The sequence below is a fragment of the Nothobranchius furzeri genome, chromosome 11, assembly GCF_043380555.1.
Source record: "Nothobranchius furzeri strain GRZ-AD chromosome 11, NfurGRZ-RIMD1, whole genome shotgun sequence".
Taxonomy (NCBI): domain Eukaryota; kingdom Metazoa; phylum Chordata; class Actinopteri; order Cyprinodontiformes; family Nothobranchiidae; genus Nothobranchius; species Nothobranchius furzeri.
Genome location: NC_091751.1, coordinates 64,602,244 through 64,623,814, shown reverse-complemented (window position 1 = coordinate 64,623,814; position 21,571 = coordinate 64,602,244). Strand labels below are relative to the sequence as shown.

General features: G+C 41.3%; 1 protein-coding gene across 4 annotated transcripts in view; it reads left to right on the top strand.

Annotated features, from left to right (window-relative positions):
- The first annotated feature begins 931 nt into the window (after nucleotides 1–931).
- Nucleotides 932–21,571, top strand: part of dis3l2 (DIS3 like 3'-5' exoribonuclease 2) — a 38,291-nt gene continuing 17,651 nt past the window's right edge. The window contains exons 1-13 of one of the 4 annotated variants that reach the window (XM_015957497.3): nucleotides 932–1,035; nucleotides 5,496–5,636; nucleotides 6,562–6,692; nucleotides 8,467–8,520; nucleotides 8,633–8,734; nucleotides 14,171–14,321; nucleotides 14,447–14,499; nucleotides 14,796–15,025; nucleotides 15,115–15,288; nucleotides 15,383–15,462; nucleotides 16,482–16,594; nucleotides 17,170–17,277; nucleotides 17,440–17,673. In XM_015957497.3, the coding sequence (XP_015812983.3) occupies nucleotides 5,516–5,636; nucleotides 6,562–6,692; nucleotides 8,467–8,520; nucleotides 8,633–8,734; nucleotides 14,171–14,321; nucleotides 14,447–14,499; nucleotides 14,796–15,025; nucleotides 15,115–15,288; nucleotides 15,383–15,462; nucleotides 16,482–16,594; nucleotides 17,170–17,277; nucleotides 17,440–17,673 (1,551 nt within the window). In that variant the 5' untranslated portion in view covers nucleotides 932–1,035; nucleotides 5,496–5,515. Of the gene's footprint in view, nucleotides 1,036–5,495; nucleotides 6,282–6,359; nucleotides 6,470–6,561; nucleotides 6,693–8,466; nucleotides 8,521–8,632; nucleotides 8,735–14,170; nucleotides 14,322–14,446; nucleotides 14,500–14,795; nucleotides 15,026–15,114; nucleotides 15,289–15,382; nucleotides 15,463–16,481; nucleotides 16,595–17,169; nucleotides 17,278–17,439; nucleotides 17,674–21,571 lie in introns of those variants that run through there. The other 3 variants (XM_015957495.3, XM_070541753.1, XM_015957498.3) reach the window with 3 other exon arrangements.

Sequence of the window (21,571 nt, the reverse complement as noted above, 5' to 3'; positions counted from 1 at the left end):
CAGATAATTAATAATGGACTCTAGGTGTTGCTAAAAGCAAGCCAAACAGCTGGAAATTCCTTTAGGGTGGAGGCGTAAAATGAGAAGACAAAACTGGATTTATAAAGTTACAAGACAGTAATTTGTATAAACACTTCCTATTAATTCTTCCAAGAACTGTGTTTTGTTGTCTTGAAATAATGAGGAATTTGTGCCCTCCTCTGGCAAAAACAAACAAACAAAAACAAACAAAAATAAATAAATAAATAAATAAATAAATAAATAACTAAATAATGCAAAACAATACTCTTGTTTCCAACTGCATTTTGAAATGAAGGGAAGATGGGGAGTTGCTGCCCTCCAGTGTCAGAAAGCTGGTACTACACTTGCTCTCACCATTTAGAAGAGAAAATCCTTGCCTTATCTTAATAAAGCCTCTAAATAGCACACAAGTCTACAATAAACTAACAAAAAATCTGCTGCCATTCTTTTAATCACAAATGCATTAAAATGTGTTTAAAAAGTACAACATTCCTTTAAAACAATGAATTATGGTGATATACACAATGTTAGTTTAACTCTGATCTATTCCAGTTCAAGGGTCAGTAATGGATCAACATGGTAGCCCTTTGTATGGCTCAGTACCCATAAAGTAGCTCTCAGTTTCAAAAAGGTTAGTGACCCCTGAACTAAAGCATATATTATCAATAAACAAATCATCATGAGAACAAAAACATGAGACAAGTATAAATTATTGCATCTTCATGTAACCTAAAATAGACTGTTATACCAAAACTGCCCATCTATCTATCTATCTATCTATCTATCTATCTATCTATCTATCTATCTATCTATCTATCTATCTATCTATCTATCTATCTGTCTGTCTGTCTGTCTGTCTGTCTGTCTGTCTGTCTGTCTGTCTGTCTGTCTGTCTGTCTGTCTAAGTCCCGGATGTCTGACGGTACCCAAACGCAGCACCGCTGACGAAGGAGGTGGACACTGAGTTAGCTTTAGCTGTAGTAGCTGTACACAACTGACGCCCCAGCAGAACAGGTAGTGACTTGTTATTTTATGTTGACAGTCTTTATTTTACTTCAGCGGTCATTTATTAATTATTGTGCTGTGGTGTGTGTGTGTGTGTGTGACAGAAAAGCTGCCAGTTAACGTTAGAAAACTGGACGCTGAAAGTAGCTAGCTCACGCTAACTTGTGCTAACGTTTTGAGAGGAGAAAGCTGACAATAATGGAACGGTACTAACGGTTAACATTTTCTGTTTTAATTTGTTGTGGCGTCAATTTAGTAAAATGACACGTTTCTGTTGTCGTATATGTACGTAATATTATTTCCATTTAATCTTCTGTAGTCGAATATATATAAGAATTATTACATTTACTATGACGCACAATAAAACATTTAGTCTAAGAAGTTTTCATAACCGTCCGAGTTTTTTCGCTTTACTCAAAAAGATGTTAGTAACGACTTCCAACTGCTTAAACTGAAAACAAATGTGTTCGATGACTTCAGGTTTCTGAGTTACAAGCCACAACTAACACAATCAGGATTAGTTATTAGAGTAATAAACCATAGATGACAGAAAAAAAGAAAACGATCTTTTATATAGCGCCTCTCAATATAAAAATCACGAGGCGCTTCACATAAACAAAACAAAGATTAAAGTACAAGAAAATGATCAAAAATATGTAAACCAGACTACAGGAAATTCAGCAGGAACATAAGAGAGAACTAAAGGATGATCTATGAATAGCTATCAGACGGGCCCAAAACAGTAAAACGATACAAAAATGACATTTATAGTTATTATAGATATAGTTACTATTAATTACGTTTCCAAAAGTAATTGAGTTAGTAAATGACTTTCAATATTATAAAAGTAACTAATTACCAGAAAAGTAACAATTACATCACTTTTTAAAAATGAAAATATGCAAGACAATTGGATCCCCTCTTAACAGAACTTATTACATTAACTATGAATTACTATAATTCCAAATATATAAATTACTAACTAAACTTGAACATAATAAAATGTGCGTCGTATTGTTTATTATAAAACTGATTAATTCAATCAATTAAAATTTATTCATAAAGCACTTTTCAGGCTAAAAGCAGCTCTAAGTGCTATACAAAAGAAAGCCAACCCCTCAGAAATAAAAACAACCCCACCCCATAGCTGCTTTTACACTGGATGGGTGCATTTCCATCATCCGCAAAGCTTCATGTTTTAGAAGCGTTCCAGAAGTGTAGGAACACAATGCTTTCGCAAGTCTATTTACACTCTAAACTTACAGAATGCGTCAAACTCAGCAGTTCAGATCAGGCCAGACAGGAAGTCAAACATGATAATCGTATAAAGACAGGCGTACACTGGGGCTGCACAATATATCATAAATATATCGTTATCTCAATATCAGCATCATAATATGCATATCGCAAAGATCAGATAAATATTGCAATGAATGGTCAGCTCAAATGTTTGCTACTAGGGCTGCACAATATATCGAAAAATTGTCGTCATCGCGATAACAGGACGTGCGATAGGCCCATCACAAAACACGGCAAAAACAGCGATACATGTTTGGTTCAAACATTTCCATCCGTGTCATACATCAGCTTTTTGTAAACCAGCTCTGTTTTTTACTTGGAAGTATTATTGGACCAATCAAATGTAGTCCTTCTGATATGCAGCCAATCAGATGGTTCCTTTCACGTAATACGCCCGCCCCCTACATAGACCCTTTTGGAAAGCAACACCTGAACAGAGTTTGCGGCACTGTTCCCTTGTTCGTCATGCTGGCTCAGAGCAACGAACGCACTTTGTGCTGAGGTTTCTGGAATCAGCGCCGCTTTCAAACGTGAACGTGACTCCGGTCGGTGTCGTTAATCATTTTTACCGGGCTGACTCCGACACGTGCCGGTGAACCAACCCACCTTCATGTCGCTAGTGTTAGCCCCAGGCTCTGGTTAGCTTCCAGCTAAAAGGCTACAGCACTCTCCTCCCAGTCCCACCCTGCTAAAGAGGGCCTGGAAAAGTTCCCCCACACATCAAAGTGATTTTTCCTTTATGAGCTTTTATAACCTTGTTAATCAGGATAGTTGATTTGCTGCTGCACATAAACTGTCAGTCAGAAGCTCTACTAGCCGGTTATCTTTCAATTTGTTAGCTTGTTATCAGAATCATAGTTGCAGTTTCATCATCTGAGCTGCTTTTTAAGATCTAGGTAAACTTGTTCAGTTTGGGTTTAAAAACAAACGTTTTCACATATTTTCCATGTAGTTTTTTGCCAGTTCCTCTTCTGAAAGGTAGACAATTGTTTTTCTCTTTCCCTCAGAAAATCTTAACTTTCTCCTAGTTTGGCCCAGCACAGTTCACTTCCCAACTACAGCAACAGCCTTATATCATAAACACATAAGTGGAGAAAATGCTCAGTAGCAATGAGAGAATTTGCTGTTGCATTTAAGTGATGTTAACTATTATTTAACATTGAAACTTATTTTCTGATTTTTTTCATTTATTCAAAAAATCCTGGTAAGGGATGTTTTTCTGTATTTGGAGCATCAGAAAAAGTTTTATGGTGGAGGTGATGTTTTAAAGTCACTGAGAAACTGCATGCGTGCAGTTTGTTGTTCTGCTGCTAATACAGTAGCAGGTGCAGCTGCATATTTATTCAATAAAAATGTCATGTTGTAATGGAATTCATGCATTAGTTTTTGTTTGCTTTGAACCCAGAGCAGACGTCACACGCCAGACGACATCAACACTGCATACTTTAGCATTTGTTCATTTATCGTGAGTAATATCGATATCGCAATATTAAGCACTGTTATCGAATATCGCAGGTTTTCCTAATATCGTGCAGCCCTATTTGCTACACATATTGCATTCTGTCAGTCAAACAGAAGCATTAGGTTTTTTATTTTTTTACAAATCAAATAGAGCTTTTCACCCATTTCTTAATGTCCTGAAGTACGGTCCGGAACGCAGGCGGAGTTTTTAGCTAACCTGCAGGAAATGTCTACGACAGTTGTCCAGAAAGTAGCTAAGGGTTACCAGAGATGTTTCTGAGGTGTTCGCTAGGTACTTTCAAGATTTAAAAAGTCAAGAAGGGGGTCTGAAAAGCTGTTGGAAATAGCGTCAAAGTCGCCAAGTTGGCAACACTGTGGGAGGAGCGCTTCATTTGCAACTCGGGGCAGCGCAAGTGGGAGGAGCAAATAATCGGCTTGTTTTGTTTTTATAATCGTTCAAAACTCAGATCGTAATCGTGATTAAAATTCGATTAATTGAGCAGCCCTAATTTATAACTAATTACTTTTTTAAAGTAACATTCCCAACACTGCTTGTGAAATCACATGTGGTGTTGCAATTCTCCCGTGATTTCATGACCTTGTGGTCCCAGTGAGAAGGGAGCTTGTGAGTAAAACGCACCTATGAAGTTACACACTGCTCACTGGTTTACTCCGTCAGGTACACTGTTATTACCGCTAGCTATAGATGCTAATATCATTTTAACATTAGATAGTTTGGTACTTACCAGGGTGAAAGTCAGACTTGTTAATTGTATGATTACTTGTTCATGTTACTTGCTAATCCCATTTACTTGTATTGTCTCTTTTGAGCAGTGTTTCATTTTAGACTTTATCATGTGTGTTGAGTTTATGTCTGCTGCTCTGGGCTTAGGGATGCAACGATACCACTTTTTTCCAAACCGTTACGATACTGATACTTGGATCTGAGTACTCGCCGATACGATTACCAATACCGATACTTCTACCACACAAAAACATGCAATGATTTGGAATACAGATTTTATTTTCTTCTCTGCTTTCAACAGGAAAAGACTGTGAGGTAGATGAAAAGTAAAGTATATGAATGGAAATCATCACAAAACTAAAATATTAGGTGAACAGAAATAACAAGTTACAGTGAAGCAATTTTCAAGCAACTGCATTGGTATCGATCCCTGGTATCGGTTAACTTTTACCGATACCGATACTTGTATTGGTATTGGTATCGGTGCCGATGCCGATACCAGGGGCAGCAGTAGCTCAGGTGGTAGAGCGGGTTGTCTCATGATCGGAGGGTCATGGGTTTGATTCCAGCTCCCGCCAGGGGATCCTGCTGATGTGTCCTTGGGAAAGACACTTCACCCAACTTGCCTGTGTTAGTGGTGGTCAGAGGGGCCGACGGCGCCAAATGGCAGCCTCGCCTCTGTCAGACCTCCCCAGGGCGGCTGTGGCTACAAGTAGCTTACCATCACTAGCAGTGTGTGAATGTGAGAGTGTGTGAAAGCGTCTTTGGGTGTCTAGAAAAGCGCTATATAAGTTCAATGCATTATTATTATTATTATTATTATTAACGTATCAGTGCATGCCTATCTGGGCTGTCCTTGTCTTTTTCCTGCATGGTTATATAAATGAAGATGAGCCAAGTTTATACAACAACCTGTTGTTTTTAAACTGCTGCACTCATTGTGTCACTTTTTGTCCCGACAAAGCACTTTTTAGGGATTGCCTTATGGATTCCCCTCAGAAGCCAAAGACGGCTAACCCAAAACAAGAAGCTAAACGCTGCCAGAATCTGCCAAGCACTCCTCAAAAAAATGCCTATGCCAGGCTTCTCAGCCAGCACCACAACAGTAAGTTCAGTTTGTATCTAGAGGAATATGCAAAGCAGTCTTCATCCCAAACAAAGGGAAACGGTTCCAACTCAGCACCAGGTGCATATAACGATAGGCTCAATATACCACAACACGCAATGGACCAAGTTCTTACTGACTTTTCTGATTCAAGTGATTTCTCTCCATCATCTCTGAAAAATAAATCGGAAGAGAGTTCACTGTCTTTATACATGGAGAAAATAAACACTCGCAGTCCTCAGCAAGAGGTTGAAAGGAAACAAGGCGTGTCTGAAAGGCAGCAACGAGGACCGAGAAGGGACACAGCCACCAGTCAAGATGGAGACATTGAATCTGGAGAGGAATTTGGTGTTCCAAAACCCAGCAGTTCAAAGAAACATCAGAAACAGCCAAGGAAAAAAGAAGGCTCTCACAGAAATGCTGCCCCCAGAGAGCTAGAGTCATTTGCTGGGTCTTCTCCGCGCCTGGTGAAAGCTAGTACAAGTGCACCAGAACAAGAGAAGACAAAGTCAAAGAAAAAAGTCCAACCAAAGCACCCTGAAGAGGACAAAAGCAGAGGTGGGGTGTTAAATTCTGGTGCTGACCCTCAGACGTCACGGCACAAAGCATCTCACAATAAAGACGCAAAGTCTCAGCCCCACACAGGTCAGTCGTGGGTTACTTTATTTAAGAGGAAAACAAACAGCAATGTTCTAATAAGCCACGTTGATTTCTGTCATCTAGAACAGTCATGAGTGGAAACGTTAATGGAAGGTCTTAAAATGTCTTTAAAACTTTTTACCTCTCATCTGACCTAAAGAAGCCTTTTATGTCTTCAAGAAACAAGGAAGGAGGTCTAGTTTCTTTCTTTTCAACTCTTGTCATGATGAGCTAGTTTAATGAACTGCGTGTGGTTGTCAAATCAATGAGTGCTATCTTTTTTCAGCTTCCCAGACTAATTCTCCTGCTGGGAAGAGAAAGAACAAAGTGGACCAGAAATCAAAGAAGCAGGTGTTTGAATCCTACATGACCGCTGAGGAAGTTTCCCGTGGCCTTGAAAGAGGAGAGCTTTACCAGGTGTGTGGACCACAACCTCGTCTTTGAGTTTGGATGAATTTAATTTCATCAGAAATGTTGGAACACTCAAGGTTTTCATAGCTTTGTTTGCTCTTTTCATTTTTATATCTTTATTCACTTTTAACTTCAGATTTTAATTGTAATTTTGGCTTGATTTTTTTTTCTGGGTCGTGAATCGACTAAATGTTTAATCACAATTGCGCGAGTCTGATAGTTAACTTGCTATTTATTGAAAATTAATTGCAATATAGAAGGGGTAGAAATAGTTAATTTATGGCATTGTATGTTTATTATTGCAACAACCTCACCGTCCCCACACACACACACACACACTGATGTGCACGTAAACACATTGAGTCAGAGTGTTTACATGCGCATCAGAAAACCAAAATATTGCCTTAAAAAGACTCTTGTCACTTCTTTTTTCTTGGACGTAAACGCATCAGGCTGGCTCGAGCTGAAGCACTCAGATAATGCGGTAGTAATCTGATTACATCCTGCATGTAAATGGCTCAGCCGAACTAAACCGGTAAGATGCACGCGTTCCATAAGTGACGAGACCGCAGAAGCAAGTCTTCTGACAGGACCATCATCACAAAGCAAGGCGCGTAACACCATAAAGCAGGACAGTAATACCAAATAAGCTGTGCTGCAGCGTTGTAGTATATATCACCCCACCACATCCAATCCAATCCAATTTTATTTATAAAGCGCATTCACAAGGCATTACAACCAAACAAGGCACTGTACACTAAAAATGTTGGTTAATTAAACAGGCGTTATATAAACATGTCGAACACAGATAAAAGATAAAAAGGAAATACAAGAAAATTCCCAAAAATAACAGCTAAAAATCATTAAGACACAGGGTGAACCCGGTGAAGTAAAAATAGGAAAAAAACATTTTACAAAGAACCTCAATAATACGGAAGTCGATAATTGTGGAGTCAGTTTATAAACAGTGCAGATGTCAGTGAGGTTCATAATTATGTGGTATAAGCTAGGTTGAAGTAGTGAGTTTTCAGGCGTGATTTAAAAATGCTAGCTGTTGGTGCTAGCCTCACTAGCAGTGGTAATGCGTTCCACAGCTTCGGTGCACAGACAGAGAAAGCCCTCTCTCCATGGCTTTTTAAACGTGCATTGGGAACAGCTAGGAGGAGCTTATCTTCAGACCTGAGAGCACGCGGCGGGTTGTAGTAATGGACAAGTTCACACAGATATGGAGGAGCTTGATGGTTCAAGGATTTGTAAGTGAGAAGCATAATTTTGAAGTTTATCCTGAACTGCACGGGCAAAACATCACCCCTGTTCTTCAGCAGCTCCACTGGCTCCCAGTCACTTCCAGAATCCAATTCAAAATTCTGCTATATACATTCAAAGCCATCCATAACCTAGCTCCACCGTACCTCTCAGACCTCCTTCATCCTTCAACCTCCACCCATTCCCTCAAGTCCTCCTCCTCCATCCACCTCTCTGTCCCACCTTTCCGTCTGGTCACTCTGGGGAGCAGGGCCTTCAGCCGCTCTGCTCCCCAGCTCTGGAACTTACTCCCTCCTGACCTCCGTAACATTGATTCCCTCACTCTCTGTCGCCACCTACTGTACCGGAGTGCAACAGACTTTATTTGAGAGGCCGGTTTCCTAATGCACATGCCCATTTTATTTTTATTTCTGTTTTTTGTTAGTTATTTCTGATTTAGTTTTCATTAGGAGAAAAAATTCTGGAGTAGTCTGTCTCTTGAAGTCATTTTTTATTTTTTGTCTTTCCTCTACAGGGACAATTAAGAATCAACCCTAAGAAATTCACGGACGCCTTCATCCCTTCTCATGTAAGTTCGTCTCCGCCTGTAATGGCGCTGCAGTGAGTCACAACATGGGTGTTGAGAATCTTTCCCGAGCATCACATAAGGTAGAAAACAAGCTGCAACTTTCAACCTGCAGGATGACACACACGATATCTACCTGGAAGGCATTGCCGCTCGCAACCGTGCGCTAAATGGAGACATAGTGGTGGTCCAGATCCTACCTCCTGAGCAGTGGAAGGTAAACACTCCACCAGTAACACCCCACTGTTAAACACTCTTTAAAGCCAAAGGGCTATGTGTGCTTTGTCAGGTTCATTTTGTTTGACATTAGAAAGAACAGTTGAGAGTAAACTGAGTAGATTGAAACCCAATCTACCTTCAAAGTGGTAATGAGTACATTATTGGTAGTGCGAGTTAAACAACACTTCAACAGTAGTGCCGCAGCTATGATGTAATGAACAGAGAGAATATGTCATAACTTTAAAGCCAGCTTTAAATTCCACTTCTGAGAATCATTTAGAGCAGTGGGTTCCAGTGCTTAGTGTCACTAAGTAAAGTAGCCCTAATACCCTTTTTTCCACTACATCTGAGAGAGATGAAACTGGTTAGGGCTGCACGATATTAGGAAAACCTGCAATATTCAATAACAGTGCTTAATATTGCGATATCAATATTACTTGAGATAAATGAACAAATACTAAAGGATGCAGTGTTGATGTCGTCTGGCGTGTGACGTCTGCTCTGGGTTCAAAGCAAACAAAAACTAATGCATGAATTCCATTACAACATAACATTTTTATTGCAAGAATAAGCAGCTGCACCTGCTACTGTATTAGCAGCAAAACAACAAACTGCACGCATGCAGTTTCTCAGTGACTTTAAAACATCACCACCACCATAAAACTTTTTCTGATGCTCCAAATACAGAAAAACATCCCTAACCAGGGTTTTTGAATAAATAAAAATATCAGAAAATAAGTCTAAATGTTAAATAATAGTTAACATCACTTACATGCAACAGCAAATTCTCTCATTGCTACTGAACATTTTATCCACTTACCGTAAATCCTCTAATACAGGCCCGGGCCTGTATTTGACTCGAGCTCATCAAGCTCCAGGCCTTTATTGAAAGGAGGACCAGAATTAGAGGCAGGCCTCTATTTCTATTTGAGCAAAATGAACTAATGGTTCGCTGGAGTTTTTGACAATTAAAATTGTGCCCACATTTTCAAAGTTAAACACATTTCTTTTAACAACGGTAGTTTCTGCTTCAGCCCTCTCCCCCCTCCCCCTGCGCAGCAGCCGCAAACTCACTGGTGCGCCTGCAGCCTCTCAGAGTTCCTGCTGCTCTAAACATTAAAATAATTATTTCATTTTCTGTTCCTCACTTCTGATTACCTTCAATGGTGTCTGTTTGTTGCAACCACCAGGTACAAAAACTAACTTGTTTTTATTTGACTATTTTTCTGTCCTGCCTGTTTATTATCTTCCTGCATCTCCTCTCAATCCAAAAGAGAAACTGCTACCTGGGTTTAGGGCTGCTCGATTATGGCAAAAATAATAATCACGATTATGGTGACTGAAATTGAGATCACGATTATTTAGGACGATTTTTCAATTTATGTTGATTTTATTTGTTTTTATTCAGTCATAAAACTGCTCAGGGCACAATCAGGACAAAAACAAGAAACAAGATGATCACTAAAAGAACTCCTGATTCCCAGTATAAAAAGACCAACATACTTATAGCTCATAGTTTATGGCCCAAGGGCTATAGATCTTGGTTTAACTCATTTAAGTCTAACCAGTACAGACCCAAATACCAATATCTTGCAAATACTGACAGCAAGAATTATACAGCGGCATTTATAACAAATAAATGCAAATAAATTGATGTTCACAAAATGTTGCATAACATTTATTGAGTCATGTCAAGGTGCTGTAGGAGAGTGCATTAGCACCGTGTCCTCAGAGAGGTTAGTTATTATTTATCAGCGTGAGGAACTTATTTCTACCTTATTTATAAACTATTTATTTACAAGTCCATCAGTTAATGTAACAATTGTCCCAACCACAGCTGCACCCCCCACCCCCCACCCCGGTCTCACAGCAATCGGGCAAGCTGCACGCGCACATTTAGCTGTTTTTAGCTGCTCAGGAGTCCGCAGGTGCGGTGTGTGTGTCACTCACTCTGGTTAATCCAACAAGGAGCCGGCTCCGAGAGCTGTCTTTAGCGACCGACACATCACTGCATCATTCCCTTTCCTAATGTTGTGAAGAACGGTCCGGAGCACAGGCGGAGTGTTTAGCTAACTTGCAGGAAATGTCGACGACAGTTATCCAGAAAGTAGCTAAGGGTTACCAGAGATGTTTCTGAGATGTTCGCTAGGTACTTTTAGGATTAAAAAGTCAAGAAGGGGGTCTGAAAAGCTGCTAGAAATAGCGTCAAAGTTGCTAAGTTGGTAACACTGTGGAGGAGCGCTTCATTTGCAACTCAGGGCAGCGCAAGCGGGAGGAGCAAATAATCGGCTTGTTTTGTTTTTTATAATCGTTCAAAACTCAGATCGTAATCGTGATTAAAATTCGATTAATTGAGCAGCCCTACCTGGGTTCATATATATTCACCTTATGAGTTACCTTTGAACTGCAGTTCTAAAAGACCTACTGAACGCAAAAACAGCGGAGTGCGCGCTGCTTGCCGGCCACATCAGTTAGGTGCGTCACCGAGGACAAAACAGGTGATGCGCCCTGATCCACAGCAGCGAAACGCATCAGGCACAAATAAAAGAATAAAAGACAGAAAACATAAAAGGAAATGAGCCGACATGAACGATCGCGTGTTAAATTAGTTTTTGAGGTGGCGACACCTGATTTGATGTTACTGTGGCCGTGCTCAGGACGCAGATGGGAGCTCGTCAACAATCAGAGCTTTGCATGCGCAAGCTGGTTAAGGTTAGGATGGGGGTGAGGGGAAGGTTAAATTGCAAGAGGGTAAAGGTCACAATTTGGTTAAATGTCCGTTTTACGGCGGGTGTCAGTACCGACGCTCTGACACAGCGCGTTGCCTCCCGACGCGCAGGAGCTCGTCACCTGCTGACAGCAGGCTGCTGTCTTTTCCGTGGACTGCATCTTGCCGGTCATTATCACGTTACAGCGACTAGTCGATGACAGGCATAAAAAGTCACTATAGAGCGGTGAAGTCGACTAGTGACTAGTTCATACAACCCCTGCTACTGCTCCCCAGAGTGTTCTGCAGCATAATCAGCACGTTCTCTTTGAACTTGATTTCATATTTTCGCCTCCTCTTCGTCTCCGCATGGTTAACGTTACCCTCGCGGTCTATCACTGGCAAATCAAAAGTGAAATGGATGACACAACCGCCCCCCGTACTTGCTTGTTACCACATTCCACCCGGCCACAATAAAAAAAACGGCCATTATTCACCTCCTCCGACTCCGACACCGGCCAAAATATGATACCCGGCAGTTAATTAAATACAGGCTAATATTAGAGGATTTACGGTATGTGGTTATGATAGAAGGCTGTTGCTGTAATTAGGAAGTGAACTGTGCTGGGCCAAACTAGGAGAATATTAAGATTTTCTGAGGGAAAGAGAAAAACAATTGTCTACCTTTCAGAAGAGGAACTGGCAAAAAACTACATGGAAAATATGTGAAAACGTTTGTTTTTAACCCCAAACTGAACAAGTTTACCTAGATCTTAAAAAGCAGCTCAGATGATGAAACTGCAAATATGATTCTGATAACAAGCTAACAAATTGAACTAGTAGGGCTGCTCGATTATGGCAAAAATAATAATCACGATTATGGTGACTGAAATTGAGATCACGATTATTTAGGACGATTTTTCAATTTATGTTGATTTTATTTGTTTTTATTCAGTCATAAAATTGCTCAGGGCACAATCAGGACAAAAATAAGAAACAAGATGATCACTAAAAGAACTCCTGATTCCCAGTATAAAAAGACCAATATACTTATAGCTCTTAGTTTATGACCCAAGGGCTATAGACCTTGGTTTAACTCATTTAAGTCTAACCAGTGCAGACCCAAATACCAATATCTTGCAGATACTGACAGCAAGAATTATACAGCAGCATTTATAACAGATAAATGCAAATAAATTGATGTTCACAAAATGTTGCATAACATTTATTGAGTCATGTCAAGGTGCTGTAGGAGAGTGCACTAGCACCGTGTCCTCAGAGAGGTTAGTTATTATTTATCAGCGTGAGGAACTTATTTCTACCTTATTTATAAACTATTTATTTACAAGTCCATCAGTTAATGTAACAATTGTCCCAACCACTGCTGCACCCCCCACCCCCCAACCCCGTCTCACTGCAATCGGGCAAGCTGCACGTGTGTTTAGCACGCCGCACACGCACATTTAGCTGTATTTAGCGGCTCAGGAGTCCGCAGGTGCGGTGTGTGTGTCACTCACTCTGGTTAATCCAACAAGGAGCCGGCTCCGAGAGCTGTCTTTAGCGACCGACACATCACTGCATCATTCCCTTTCCTAATGTTGTGAAGAACGGTCCGGAGCACAGGCGGAGTGTTTAGCTAACTTGCAGGAAATGTCGACGACAGTTATCCAGAAAGTAGCTAAGGGTTACCAGAGATGTTTCTGAGGTGTTCGCTAGGTACTTTTAGGATTAAAAAGTCAAGAAGGGGGTCTGAAAAGCTGCTAGAAATAGCGTCAAAGTTGCTAAGTTGGTAACACTGTGGAGGAGCGCTTCATTTGCAACTCAGGGCAGCGCAAGCGGGAGGAGCAAATAATCAGCTTGTTTTGTTTTTTATAATCGTTCAAAACTCAGATCGTAATCGTGATTAAAATTCGATTAATTGAGCAGCCCTATGAACTAGCTCCTCTTAAGATAACTGGCTAGCAGAGCTTCTGACTGACAGTTTATGTGCAGCAGCAAATCAACTATCCTGATTAACAAGGTTATAAAAGCTCATAAAGGAAAAATCACTTTGATGTGTGGGGGAACTTTTCCAGGCCCTCTTTAGCAGGGTGGGACTGGGAGGAGAGTGCTGTAGCCTTTTAGCTGGAAGCTAACCAGAGCCTGGGGCTAACACTAGCGACATGAAGGTGGGTTGGTTCACCGGCACGTGTCGGAGTCAGCTCGGTAAAAATGATAAACGTCACCGAGCGGAGTCACGTTTGAAAGCAGCGCTGAATCCAGAAACCTCAGCACAAAGTGCTTTCGTTGCTCTGAGCCACAATGACGAGCAAGGGAACGGCGCCGCTAACTCAGTTCGGCTGTTGCTTTCCAAAAGGGTCTATGTAGGGGGGCGGGCGTATTACATGAATGGAACTATCTGATTGGCCGCATATCAGAAGGACTACATTTGATTGGTCAAATAATACTTCCGCGTAAAAAAACAGAGCTGGTTTACAAAAAGCTGATGTATGACACGGATGGAAATGTTTGAACCAAACATTTATCGCCGTTTTTGACGTGCTTTGCGATGGGCCTATCGCACGTCCTGTTATCGCGATGGCTATAATTTTTCGATATATTGTGCAGCCCTACAACTGATTACAATAGCATTTGCTTTTGAGGCAAATAGGTGAAACAACAATTTTGAGGATAAATAATCGCACCACCATGAAAGTGCTTGAGTTTACCCTGATTTAATCCCTGCAGGTGAGGTCTGACACTGACACTGAGGGTGTCAGTGAGTCAGAGATCCAGAAGGACCATAAACGAATGGCAGCGCAGAAGAACGTGGTGCACCACTCCTGTGCAACTGATGAAGTCGTAAACAGGTTTCAGAAAATATCACTCAGTGATGCAGGTACCATTTCATAGCAAGTTGATACAATAACATCGTCTACCAGGTTTTGTCTCATTAAAGTAAACAGTTGATGCAGAAATCCTGGTAACATTTTTCCTTTCATCTGAAAATATGGGAACTCTCAGAAGACCCCTCAACATCTCGAGCCAATGGAGAAATCACACAAAAGACTGCTAAGGTGAGCTGTGATTTTGTTTTTCATACAGGCTTATTTATTCTGTTCCACATAAATCTGCCACAAGGCATGCCCTAAACGATCTAGCTGACCTGGGCTGAGGGCATCTTCACTGGAGATGACCAATAGTAAATCATAGGAAATGAAATCTGGGTATGAAATGTGAAAAATCACATCCTGCGATATCAGGATTTCCTGGTTTTGTTTGTACTCTGTGTTCAGTCTGATTTTTAGCTATTGTACTTTGATGAATGAAAAAGAAACAGATGTCACAGTTTTCCCTTCTGCTTGAATACCAGGTGGTGTATATTATTGAGAAGAAACACTCTCGAGCTGTCACCGGCTTCCTGAAGTTCCTGCCAGAAAAGCCCTTTGCCCTATTTTCTCCTATGGATCACCGGGTGCCACGGATTAACATCCCCCTAACCAACTGTCCTGCAGACTTCAGTTTGCACCCGAGTAGCTATGCCAAAGTCTTGTTTGTCTGTCGAATCATTGACTGGCCAGCTGACAGCAACTTTGCACTAGGGTGGGTATCACACTTAAAGCATAGGAATGAATCGCGTTTGGCGGGACTGCTGTGGTACATTTTCCTCTGTTATGCTATGTTTCTCTCAGTGAGCTTGCTAAGTCACTGGGCGAAGCTGGAGAGATTCAGCCAGAGACTGAGGGCATCCTGATGGAGTATGATGTGGACTTCTCTGAGTTTTCTGATGAAGTGTTAGGCTGTCTTCCTACAAACTTACCATGGAGCATCCCACCAGAGGAGATCAGAAAGAGGAGAGATCTCAGGTAAGACATGTTTGTATCAACGCAAACACATTCAGTTTGATTTCCACACAGATCTCTTCAGACGATTTCACAAAGAATCATGCCTGATGTTTAGGAGGGAGTGTATTTTCACAATTGACCCTGCGTCTGCCAGAGACCTGGACGATGCCCTGTCCTGTAAACAGCTTCCAGATGGTAAACCTCTATTTATCAGCACGTAGCTCAACTGCTATTTATTTTTGCTGGATGTTTATAAATACATCATTAACCCTCTGGAGTTTCATTCTGAGTGCGGAAAATAGTTTGTAACAAATGTTTGTGGTTTTCACAGCAATAAATATATTGATAGGTAATTTTAGATTTATCCCATATTACCTTAAAGGACGACACACACACAGAGAGAGAGAGAGAGATTATTTGTAATGTCCATGAATCGTCATGCAAGAGCTGGGCGCAGAAACCCCTCCATGGAGCTAACCAGCCCCCCTCTGTTCCTGGGGAAAGCCTTCAGGTCACCAGCTCTGCATGCCCGCATTCTCCACCAAAATGTTAAGTAATTACATGTGGGGTAATATTTAATCTCCATAACCCTGGAACCTGAAATAACACACATGACAATAAGGGAGACATTTTAGCCTGAGTCCCCAAAATAATGGAGAGTTAACGCAGGGAAAAACCTCCTCCGAGTCTTTTCCCCCGTCACTCCCCCGTCTCCTCAGTTTCCCGGGGGCTTTCTTCAGCAAAAGGATGGGGGAGAAGGCGGGCCTTCTCAGGTTACAGAGGTACAGTTTTCAGTTGGAAACCCACAATCAACATCCTTGCTCAACCTTTCATGACCAGCAACAGTTGGCAAAAACAGAGATTCATGAAGTGTTAATAACACAAAATGGGCATCTTTTAGGCCTCAAAAAGGTGCAATTATAAAGATACCCAACATATATCATTTTTTTCTACTCAGTTTTAGAGTTTTTGGTTACTTTCAGGTTTAGTGTGCTAATACATCATGACAAAATGAAGAAATGACCTTAAATACACATGGGTGATGTTGTGCTGAAAAGAATGATGCCAAACAAGGCATGAACAATAAAATATAGAGTGAAATATAAAGGTGAACACTAAAACTTGTCAAAACAGCTAATTATACCACCGACTCCAGAGGGTTAAAGATGTTTCAAAGAAAGGTAAAGTGTGTGTTGAAACCTTGTCTGATGCAGGTAACTTTGAGGTGGGAGTTCATATTGCTGATGTGAGTTATTTTGTGGAGGAGGGCAATGCTCTCGATGCCATCGCCAGCCAAAGAGCAACCAGTGTGTATCTGGTTCACATGGTGAGTCAGTGTTTCCCCTAGAGATTATTTTCAGCAGGTAGGGGGGGGGGGGGGGTGGAGCGTGTCGCTTCTGTCCATGAAAAGCGGGGGGTTTTCGTAGCCGCGGCACTGGAGTCTCCGCCGTGGCCCAGCGCCATGCCTGAGTGCTTTTTGTCACCTGGGAGGAGTTCAGCAAACTCTCTTACTGTTGGTGAACTCTGAGCAAGAACAGCTGAATTGGATTCGATCAATAGAGCCTCGATATCTTCGTTCACACAAGAGCTGCAAATAGTCTTTTAAAGTTTTGGAAAAAACTCAGCTAGTAGAAACTAATCGTTAGCATTAGCAACTCCACCACATTGCAAAACTTCTCCAGGTTTGTGTTACTTGTGGAGATGAGGCGTCCGTGTTGCAAAGTAAACAGAGTCAGTGGTAGAGTTGCGTTGCTGTTAGCCAATTGGAGGCAAGATGTTCAATATCAGGAAATAAGACTTCAAATCCTTTTTGGTTTGTCTGTGATCCCACTGTTGCTTACATAAAACCCTCAGCTATACTTGCTGAGTTATTAATTGCTGCTGTAACTTGTCTCTCTCGAGGTGATTCCCATGTTGCCAAGGCTTCTATGTGAGGAGCTGTGCAGTCTCAATCCTCACACTGACAGGCTCACTTTCTCTGTCATTTGGAAGATGTCACCTGATGGAAAGGTATGTCTGCACCAGCATCTTACTGCTGATATGAAACATTTGTAGGGATAGGGAAAGGGTACAGTGGGCTAATGTGTTTGGGCGTAGATGTTATTTTTGCCATTTGTTGGTAAAACTTCCTATTTTCTATTGTCCACTCATCTGCCTGTTTCTACTCATCAGATCTTGGACGAGTGGTTTGGCCGCTCAGTCATCTGCTCCTGTGTGAAGCTAAGCTACGATCAGGCTCAGAGCTTGATCGAAGCCCCTGAGAAGATCTTCTCTGCTGAGGAGCTTCCTACTGTGGACCCTTTGCACACTGTTGATGAGATTCATCAAGCTATCCTTAACCTGCATGCTATTGCTCAAAACCTTCGAGCTCAACGCTTCATAAACGGAGCCCTCAAATTAAACCAGGTTAGTGCTGATTTGACTTGCAATCTTTGGTCAGTGTTTCAGAATATAAAATTTAAAGCTATAATATAAATTCAGTTGATTAGGACTCGATTTTTTATCACCACCAGCATGTTAAATAAGCCTATCTGATTTTTTGCATATGTGAGTGCATATTAGGGCCTCAACTAACGATTATTTTCATAATCGATTAACCTGTCGATTATTTTTGACGATTAATCAGTTTTTGTTAATCTACTAAACAATCCGCAGAAGGAGAAATCCAGAAAGAGATCTTTTTTATAATTGTATGTTTTAGGGCCGTGAAACACCTCGCAGCACACTTTAAACATGTTTCTTAGACAAAATTATGCAAAATAAATGTTTCTCATATTTCTTTCATGTAAACACTCTGAAAGTTAAAAACTTTGTAGATTTTAAAGCATACAAGTATAACTATGCTGCATTTTATTCATTCGCACGCCGCTCGCCTACATCTTTTTCCACGTAGTCCTTTTTCAAGTGAGGAACATATGGGTTTGTGCTGTTTTTGTCTGGACGAGAACATTCTCATGAACAGACGTGCTAAATTTGGCAAGCGCAGGATACGCGACACGGAGGAGATTCACAATTGCATCTAGTCATTCAGCAGTAGAACATAATAAACGCTAGTAGGCTGCAAAGATACTATGTCAAATTGTACTATATCAAACTCAGCGAAGTCACAAAAAGCGGTCCTTGTTATAGTGAGGGATCACTGTGTTTAACATGTTTATTTTCTTATTAGGTTGAAGTTATTTTCCGGGCTGGCTCTTCCGCAGCATCTACAGAAATCTTTCCTTCCCAGATATTTCTTTAAAGAAGTTGTACCATGCTAGATCGTTTTTGCATATCTTGCAGGTCACCTGTCTTTTCATGGCATCTAGAGTGAAGTTCTCTCATACTTTAGATATTTTTGTTTGGGTTTTTTCTTCAGTTTTATAGTTTCAGTTGTTTTCCTGTACCTTTTTGTGCTCCGCCAACTTCCTCAGTGTGATCATGCGCATCAGCCATGTGCGTGGTACGTCATAAAAAACAAGGGTATTTATTGGCCAGGGTATCCGAGGTAGAGCCCTGCACTGAAGCCCTAGGCCCTCGGGTCGGCCCGGCCCGACGGCCCTCGGGCCGGGCTTTGGGCCAACGACTGTGTAATTACCTCGGAGCCGGGCCGGGCGCCTTTATTTTTAATCGAATTCATTAAAAAAAATTTAAACACTTAAACCAGGGGTTGGCAACCTGTTCAAATAGCCATTATTACCCATTTCCCACAGTATAGAAAACACTGGGAGCCACAGCAGTCGCTGCGTTGTGGGCGGGGCCTACCCTCAGACAGCAGAGCGCTGCTCACAACAGGTGACAGCAGCCAGTACCGGTCCCTCGTGTACGTCAAAGTTATCTTTCATAAGATGATAATCAATGAAACGATTTATATAGAATGGATCCAGAAGTTGTAGCCCGTCTCTGCCTACAATATTTTGATATTTTTCACCCTGTTGGTGGTTTTACTGAGCAGGTGCCACTTTTGTCATACGTTTCTTTTTAAAACATGTTTAGACTGTTCAGAATACAAATCCAGGCTCTGTCGCGTTTGATTGTTGTAATTAATCTTTGTAGGTGGGGAAGGTCAGAAAAGGATCCGATCAATTTGTTTTTCCCTCATTTACAGTGACGGAGACAACGGGACAGTGCGCCTGGCTCTGGTGTTAATCAAGTTTAATTTTATCAATTTTCACAAGAAAACAGAACAGTTAAAAGCAGGGCTTGTGTTGACCGGATAGTTCCCGTATTTGACCGTTTATTTTCACGGAGAAAGAATAGAAAGAATTACCCCGACGCATGCAGATGAACTGACATTTTATTCTACGCACATCGCAGATGTAGCTAAATCACTCAAGAAAAGATTCCCATCTGAACATCTGAGCTGGACACTGCTCAGCGCAGCTCGCTGTCAGCGTGTACTACATAAGGTACACAGCGAGCTGAAGATGTGGAGAGGGGCTTGGAGTGCGTCGCAGAACCAGAGCGCATGCGGGAAGATTCCTCCGACTGAATCTTCCCGCTGATCTGAATCTGATGCGGCTCTCTGTGCTTGTAAAATAATGAATGGATATTTAAATAAAATGCTTTATATTTTACTGAATTAATTTTATATTTGTATGCCAATTCTAAATGTAAAGATTGTGTGCGCAAACCTGAACAGTTCCAACCCGGTCTTACTGTGAGACCGTGTTGACGCGTCACGCTTGTGCGTAATCATATGCGCTTTCTGAGCTGAAGAGGATGTGAGATTCTGGGCTTCTCCTCAGACGGCTCATGGATGTGTCGCCACATTGGAGACAGGAACAAGTGCTATTCAGCCAAAGTTTCATAATCAGGGAACATTTTCTAAGTGACAAGTCTCTCTGAGAGACAGGGTTTGGAAAACACTCGCTTCAGTGGGAGGAACCTTCCCGCATGCGCTCTGGTTCTGCAACGCGCTCCAAGCCAATCTCCACATCTTCAGCTCGCTGTGCACATATGCGCTGACAGCGAGCTGCGCTGAGCAGTGTCCAGCTCAGATGTTCAGATGGGAATCTTTTCTTGGGTGATTTAGCTACATCTGCGATGTGCGTAAAATAAAATGTCAGTTCGTCTGCGTGCATCGGGGTAATTTTGTATTCTTTCTCCGTCAAAATAAACTGTCAAATACGGGAACTGTCCGGTCAACACAAGCCCTGCTTTTGACTGTTTTGTTTTCTTGTGAAAATTGTTGGAAAGAGATAAAATTTAACTTGATTACCACCAGAGCCTGCGCCGTTATCTCCGTGATGGTACATGAGGGAAAAACAAATTGATCGGATCCTGCACGTCTTTTAACACGTTGGTCAGGATTGACTCACTTTGTTTTCATTTAGTTGGTTAAAAAAAAGTTGGGCTCAGGCTCGGGTCGGGCCAGAGAATCCTGAAAGCCTACAGCTGACAGCTGTAAAGCAGGTAAAGAGGACCCCTTATAGGACACCTACCCACTCCACAAAACGATCAAGTGCGGTTTTTGGTCAGCAACAGGCTGCAGAGTGGTGTCAAATAGGAAACGGGTCAAGTTTCTAACCCAGCAATCACTGAGATCAACGTTGAAGCTCTAGCTGTTACTTTAAATGACAGACCAGCTGAGTGTGTTAGGGACCTGGTCAGGTTATTTTGGCTACCGATCACCAAGATCACTGATACGGATCACATTAATTGTAAGGGTTTCTGTTTACTTATGAGTGATCTATGTGATCTGGAAAAAATCTTCATAATTTAGAATTTTCAATACTGTGTTTTTAAGGTATGGAAAGTGCTTGATTTCTTTAAGTCACTGAAAATACTTGAAAATCAACTGCACAGTTTTGTATTTTAGATCAACCAAGATAGTGTAATAAAAAAACTAAATTTGTTATTTTTGTTAGCGACAGAGAGCGATCATTTAGCCTTTAATTAACATGGCTGCTGCAGCTCTGAGCGAGTCAGTTTCACAAGTGTGTGAGCAGCAGACTCCACCTAAATATATGTTGAACATATATTCTTAATATAATTTCACTGCTACGTTACTCATCCTAAATCTATTTAAATGTTTGGTTTTCAGTGTTATCTTTTATCTTTATTGCCACAATAGACAGAGCAGAGTTGTGGAGGAGACATAAAGCCAGTTCCTGCCAGTGTTTTAAACGGCAGCCCAGGGCAGAGACCAGGCAGCTGCCAGCTACTATTCAGTTTCTTTCTATTCATGCTGAGCAGATGGAGCCCTGTAACTGTTAATTAAATAAAATAATGATAATTAATACATGTCTTTGAACCACTAATACCATTTCTAACAACAACGTCAGTGATTAAAAGGTTGTTTAACAAGATGATAAATGAGCTG